Below are 7,860 nucleotides of genomic sequence, written 5' to 3' on the forward strand. Positions count from 1 at the left end.
GTCAGCTTTACTTGCAAGTTGTGATTGTAAGCTTAAAAAAATTGGTTGTAGTTGTGTTCTTTTAGGTCTAATGTGTGTCTCACTTTTAAATCACATTTGCTTTTCTTCTGTGCTACACAATCTCAGAAAAGAGAAAAATACATGACCAATGTCGGCGGTTTTAAGCAAAATGAATTTGAAATATTTTTTCATCGAGTCCAGCGATAAAAGCAATGAGTATTGTTTGTGATGAGGTAGTTAGAGTAATGAAAGAGTTCAACCAACGCTGTCATTATTAAAGTAAACATCAAAGCAACTATACACAGCCAAAAGGGAAACTTCATAAAAAAATAACAAAATCAAAGCATTCAATTGTTTCTCAAAGATCAATATTTATAAAATCCTCAAATGAGAATGAATTTGCAACAAGAGCACCTTATAAAACTACCTATATTGCAGCTAAACTTGGCAAGTCTTTTATAGATTCTGAAGATTGTCTGTAGGAAGTTGTGCATGAACTTTTTTTGGTAAAATCAAGACTATGCAGAAATCTAGCAACGGGTGATACTGCCCTTCGTAAGGCAGCATGGGCATACTGTAAGGCAGCATAGGCATACTGTAAGGCAGCATAGGCATACTGTAAGGCAGCATGGGCATACTGTAAGGCAGCATGGGCATACTGTAAGGCAGCATGGGCATACTGTAAGGCAGCATAGGCATACTGTAAGGCAGCATAGGCATAGTGTAAGGCAGCATAGGCATACTGTAAGGCAGCATAGGCATACTGTAAGGCAGCATGGGCATACTGTAAGGCAGCATGGGCATACGGTAAGGCAGCATAGGCATACTGTAAGGCAGCATAGGCATACTGTAAGGCAGCATAGGCATACTGTAAGGCAGCATAGGCATACTGTAAGGCAGCATAGGCATACTGTAAGGCAGCATGGGCATACTGTAAGGCAGCATGGGCATACTGTAAGGCAGCATGGGCATACTGTAAGGCAGCATAGGCATACTGTAAGGCAGCATAGGCATACTGTAAGGCAGCATAGGCATACTGTAAGGCAGCATAGGCATACTGTAAGGCAGCATGGGCATACTGTAAGGCAGCATGGGCATACTGTAAGGCAGCATAGGCATACTGTAAGGCAGCATAGGCATACTGTAAGGCAGCATAGGCATACTGTAAGGCAGCATAGGCATACTGTAAGGCAGCATGGGCATACTGTAAGGCAGCATGGGTATACTGTAAGGCAGCATGGGTATACTGTAAGGCAGCATGGGCATACTGTAAGGCAGCATGGGTATACTGTAAGGCAGCATGGGCATACTGTAAGGCAGCATGGGCATACTGTAAGGCAGCATAGGCATACTGTAAGGCAGCATAGGCATACTGTAAGGCAGCATAGGCATACTGTAAGGCAGCATAGGCATACTGTAAGGCAGCATAGGCATACTGTAAGGCAGCATGGGCATACTGTAAGGCAGCATGGGCATACTGTAAGGCAGCATGGGCATACTGTAGGGCAGCATGGGCATACTGTAAGGCAGCATGGGCATACTGTAAGGCAGCATGGGCATACTGTAAGGCAGCATGGGCATACTGTAAGGCAGCATGGGCATACTGTAAGGCAGCATGGGCATACTGTAAGGCAGCATGGGCATACTGTAAGGCAGCATGGGCATACTGTAAGGCAGCATGGGCATACTGTAAGGCAGCATGGGCATACTGTAAGGCAGCATGGGCATACTGTAAGGCAGCATGGGCATACTGTAAGGCAGCATGGGCATACTGTAAGGCAGCATGGGCATACTGTAAGGCAGCATGGGCATACTGTAAGGCAGCATGGGCATACTGTAAGGCAGCATGGGCATACTGTAAGGCAGCATGGGCATACTGTAAGGCAGCATGGGCATACTGTAAGGCAGCATGGGCATACTGTAAGGCAGCATGGGCATACTGTAAGGCAGCATGGGCATACTGTAAGGCAGCATGGGCATACTGTAAGGCAGCATGGGCATACATAATCTCTAGGTAAGCAAAGGGATTTCTGCATCTGAATCACTAGACACGTGAGGCACTTCTCAAATTTTTATTTCTATTCGAGCTGTTGATGACAATTTGAACTTGACCTAAAAGTTAGTTTCTCTAAGCACCGTGCATAATACAGTTACAGGAGAGGACTTGATGGTTGAACTAAAAAAACAATTTGAACAATAAAACTTGAATTGGAGTAATCTGAAATGCCTGACAATAGATGGAGGAAGAAACGTGTGGCAAAAGGTTTAGTGCAGCGAGGCAAGCAGCTAAGTATTGAGAGTAACATCCCAGAGCCGATGTTTCTGCATTGCATCATTTATCAACAAGTTCTATGTGCCAAGTATGTGGAAATAAGCTGTTTGCTTAACCCTGTGGCTAAAATTGTACATTTGATAAGATCACATCAGCTCAATCACAGACAGTTCGGAGAAGTATTGAAATAAACAGACACAGACTCGTAGATTTGCCATAATATACCGCAGTAAGACGGTTCAGCTGTGTCAAGGTTTTAATTATGGTATTTTAATTTGAAAAAATTATGAATATTCAGAAGACAATGATACACTCCAGCCATTACCCTCTGATGTAGATTTGGTCTGAAAGCAGGCATTAGTTACAGACATTACCAACCATATCACTAATCTGAGCTTGAACCTACATAACAAGAGGAAAAAAACATCATTAGAGATCTGTACATCTACATTAAGGCCTTAAAGATGTGGTTGCATCAAGAAGGTTGATTTAATGAAATTCAAACCAATAAAAGGCTAAAACATCAACTACAATTTGATGTCATTTTTGTCTCTGTAGACTAACCCCGTTCAGAGATAAATGCGTTTGAATGAGGCCACCTTTTAAAAAGCTCAGATTCAAGCGGGTGCTTCATTCGTGACGTAACTACTAATACATCTGAAAAGAATCCACGAGCAATAAATATAAGATCGCTTCATTAGCCAATCACCAGCACCAAATTTTTATATAGGTCGTAATAAATGTTATCACTCGCAAAACGCGTTGTCTGTGATCTCAAATTTAGGGATTTTACTCTATGATTAAATTGCATGGAAATCGATATTTACTAAATTAATTAACATCATTACGTCAATGAATTACTCAATCGACACGTTTTATTGACGAACAACAGAATTGTAAAAATTACTATAAAGTTACTGCAAAGGTGACTCCGAGTTTTGTGATCGTCAGGTGGTTAAAGTGCTAAAGAGGAAAATAGGAGAATGGAGGTAAATTCCTCTTTTACTTTGGGTCTCTTATAGATATACTGTTGAGTTTACATTCAGATTATATTTTCCTGTTTGAGGTTATAATGTAATTTCCTGTGCGCACGTGCAAGATACATATGCACAGTGAGTTCTTGACGGCTTATTTTTAATCCATAGCATCTAGCAATACAATGGCTTAGATTGGTGAATATACTAAAGGTAATAAATTTAGTACTCATTAATACATGTAGGCCTACTAATTAATAGAATTATAACTTTTTGCTATCACCAATCATCGTTTCATAATTTTCTTATCGTTTCACCTAGCTATATTTGCTTCAAATTTTTTTCGCAGTTCTAGCTAGTAAATTAGATTCAGGATTTGACTTTAGATGTTCACTTCTAACTTGTAGAAAGTGAAGAAAATCAATTGATCAAATTGATCAATGCACATCTTTAACCTCCAGAACCAGAACTTCTTCGAATCGTTGGCTTGGCATACTTATGCTTTTGTTAAACATTTATTCATTTTTAAAATTACACTCGCAATCTATCCAACTCCCAATTTGAAAGTTTTCAGTAGATACGCGTTTAGAATGACATACCTATTAATTACATACATGTATATTTATTGCATTTGTTTTATTGATTACAGGATGTTTATGTGGTCCCACCAGCCGAAGCAGCTTTGTCAGTATGGAAACTGCCATAAAGGGGAAAGAGAAACTTGAATGTGTGCTGCATAAACCATGATGTTTTGTTTGAGTTTGTTACAGTAAATGAATTTGTTTTATTGTATGAGCTGAAACTATGTGAGTGACCACGACTTGGATGGATATTTTTAATAAAAGCTTTATGCCGAAATGAAAATTTTTGCTTGTAAAAATTATATAAATAATATTGTTGAAAATAATGCAAAACATGATTTGCAGAACATTGAATACATCATAGCCCCGTTGACACTTGTGCTGAAATCTTGTCTGATAGATATATTTATGAAGATGTATTTATGCAATCAGAGCTGCATGGACAGGCACTTTGGCATAGTCTGACTTTCTGTCCATTTGTTCAGTACTTGAATCGCCTAATCAAATGTGACTAGTGAATTTTTTTCTACACAATTTTTTTTACAAATAATGCTCGATAACGTTGACAGTCGACTATACAATGTACACAACTTCTAGGGATGTAGTTGGTTTGCCACATATTCTTTTCAAAGACGCAGCTTGCATATTTTACTTAGTAAGAAACTAGCTTTTGGTGTGGAGGCTGATATACAGCCTCCCAGGATAGACGACGATGTGGGCGGGACTTTTGGGGGGCTGTATACCATTAGTGTGGGTAGCGACGGAACTGTGCCGATACAAAGACCTTGTTCTACATAGCTACGTTTAGTACTTCTGCCTAGTGGCTATTTTAGCGATGACGCCATTCTGCATATCTTGTGACAACCTTGAATAATTTTGTAAAGAAATGTGATGCATTGGCAATGGTGTTAGCTCAAAGCCCCAGCAATGATTTTAAAAATGTTTTGTAATTCAACTACATGTATGTTTAGTATTTATATTAAAAACCAGCCTAGCGGCTAGTTTTTAATTTGATGCAGTAGTTATTCTCCCTTGTGATTACACATAGAACTAATTATTCACAAAATTTTATAATTCGCGGAGTTGCCTGTTCGCGAAATCGCGAATTTTTATAACGAACGAATATTTTCATCCTGTAGGGTAGTTTGCTCAAGCATAGGTAATTACCGTAGACCGGTAGAATTGGTAGTCGGTACTAAGATGCTTACACAGCATTTAGAAGAAGCTAATATGACAAGTTTTTAATTTTTCTTGTTTGAGACATTGGTAATAATGTATCTGTAGCTGGATTTAAAATTTTATTCTAGCCAACACGAGCAAATGCAAAATAAAATAGATGTCAATAGCCCCGCGTAGGACTATACTTTTATCGCAATAGCCGATGTGAATACGAGAGATAGAGACAGGTTGTCTCAAGCGTTACATCATTTTTGGGCAAGTTTTTTGGCCTGAGCGTTTTTACCGTGATCAAATTTTTTGGATTTTAATCTTCAAATATCTTGACAATGAGATCGCCTAACACAACAAACAACATATCAACTGATAGACAAAGAAAAATACTTTCTTTTAAAATCAACTCAAAGTTGACGCAACCACATCTTTAAGATGCAAACTTGCGCTGTTCTTGGAACAGGCACACCTGCCAACTCACGCATTGGGCGTGAGACTCACGCAATCACCCCATGTTAAAAGATTTTTCGCAGATAACTGTTTCCAAATTTAAGGCACAATACATTAAGAATCCTCACCATGTTCAATACCACATTTTTGACTCTTACAAAAATGAAGTTTGTTAAAAAGTTTGATATCCAATTTGTCAGATGAGAAACGAAAATGTTAACACTTAATCTACTAGCGCTTGAAAGATCCGATATGCAGCCAGACTTTGCAACAATACTAGTGTCAGGGTTTGAAGCAATAGATGACCAAAAGTCAAAAGAAATAATAAACTGTGGGATCACCTAATACCACAACTGTTGCAAAACATTGCAGCAAGCACTGTGATGCATCAATAAGCAGACATGAAATATATGGCAATTGCTATGCTGCTAGAAATATCAAGCATGAGAGTTGTCCAACCATTACAGCTGATGCAAAGCAATTGACATGACGCCGATTCCCAGAGTAGCTCCACCCACTCGTCATGTGACCAAGCAACTAGTCGACCTCCGACAAGCATAAACTAAAATGGCGGCGGCTACACAAAGTTTACATTGTTTACCGAGTTGGTGAAAGCTTTTTACCGTATATTCCAACTCTTAGGCAACGAATTTAAGGAAGAAAGTATGCAAATAAAAGCTTCTTTGCATCAGTGAATGTGTTTGTTGAAAAAAAATGGTGAAGAAAGTACTTTAAAGGCGACAACGTGTAATATAAAAAGTGGACGACAAGTACGACACCGAGTTTCCACCATTGTCGTCGCAGAACAAAACCCTTAAAATGGAAATGATAGCCCTGAAAAGGGCTGAGGTGGTTGGTAAGACTACTGACACTCAAAAATCAATTTTGACTGGTGAGTCCAGTAGCCCGAGAGGGTCACTGTCGTCCCCGATAGGATCTACCGATGGGCAAATGGTCTTGGACCCCACTTCATGCTTGTAAAAGCGAATGAGCTGTCAATCAGTGTGTACCCGTATTTGTAGACGTCAGCATGCGTAAGAGAGTTGATGACCTCTTTTCTAAGCCTATAATCCAGCAGCTTCAAATTGCTAACTCAACGGATCTATATTACGTTCATCGCAATTCAGACAAATTTGAATAGTCATTTATAAGGCGAACGCTTAACACTTGTCCAATGTAGAGTGTATGTATGTGTGATACTAGCAATTTTTTTATGTTAACCATTTATTACCATGTTGTTCTAAGATTTGCATGTTACTATACAAACACTAAAAAAATTATTAATACTCGTATTGCGTGATAAGTTAGTGACAAATGTTATCGTTTTTGTATTCGAAATATGTTATTGTGGAATTGGTTGACCTGATTACTGTGCAGCCAATCAATTGTAGATTTTTTCTTGGGATTGCTATATAACCTGCCGGTTTTATCATTGTTGGTGTGTTACTGCTTGGTACTGAGAGATATAACACCAATAAAGATACTGCGTTCTTTACAAATAAGCTCTGCTTGAGTTTCAAAAGCAAATAGTGTATAACATTCTTGTCACTGTTTCTGACTTTAGCATTGTGATATTAGCCAGCATATCATAGCTGCATTCACTATAAGTGCTATCGACCGAACATCAAAAATTATTGCGCTCGGCTTGCTAGGGTGTAATAGTTGAGAAAAGACACCATCGAGTCTGTTTATCGGCTCACCCAGGAGGCTATTATCAGCTCACCCAGGAGTCTGTTTATCGGCTCACCCACGAGTCTGTTTATCGGCTCACTCTCGAGTCTGTTTATCGGCTCACCATCGAGTCTGTTTATCGGCTCACCATCGAGTCTGTTTATCGGCTCACCATCGAGTCTGTTTATCGGCTCACCATCGAGTCTGTTTATCGGCTCACCATCGAGTTTGTTTATCGGCTCACCATCGAGTCTGTTTATCGGCTCAGTCTCGAGTCTGTTTATCGGCTCACCCACGAGTCTGTTTATCGGCTCACTCTCGAGTCTGTTTATCGGCTCACTCTCGAGTCTGTTTATTGGCTCACTCTCGAGTCTGTTTATCGGCTCACTCTCGAGTCTGTTTATCGGCTCACCATCGAGTCTGTTTGTCGGCTCACCCACAAGTCTGTTTATTGACTCATCGAGTTTGCGTGAACTCGCTCCTGAGTTGGGAGTTGTCTATCCTTGTCGAGTAGAATTTACTTCAAATGTACCGGTCACAGCGAAAGAATGAGAAGCCACTGATGCACACTGTTCTCGTAAAGCGGAGTAAATTAACTCTTTAATTCTTACTAAAATAATTGTATGTTTTAGTAATATTCACCATAACTGTCTCATTTTCGTTCCATGAGTCCGATCTATACCAGGTACAGCACCTGTCAAGATTAGACCAAATAATTTGTACGTTGACAGTTTTTTTTTAT

The 7,860-nt window shown here is 39.5% G+C and overlaps 1 protein-coding gene across 1 annotated transcript; it reads right to left on the minus strand.

Annotated features, from left to right (window-relative positions):
• Positions 1–427: 427 nt before the first annotated feature.
• On the minus strand, positions 428–2,005 carry LOC137407896 (dynein heavy chain-like). Its single transcript, XM_068094278.1, has one exon. The coding sequence runs from the start codon at positions 2,003–2,005 to the stop codon at positions 428–430; it is 1,578 nt and encodes a 525-aa protein (XP_067950379.1).
• Positions 2,006–7,860: the final 5,855 nt, after the last annotated feature.

This window comes from Watersipora subatra, chromosome 11 (genome assembly GCF_963576615.1).
Source record: "Watersipora subatra chromosome 11, tzWatSuba1.1, whole genome shotgun sequence".
Lineage (NCBI taxonomy): Eukaryota > Metazoa > Bryozoa > Gymnolaemata > Cheilostomatida > Watersiporidae > Watersipora > Watersipora subatra.

What these genes read in the sequence shown, in the direction of transcription:
- LOC137407896 (XM_068094278.1), bottom strand. Translation starts at nt 2,005, where the DNA reads ATGTATGCCCATGCTGCCTTACAGTATGCCCATGCTGCCTTACAGTAT.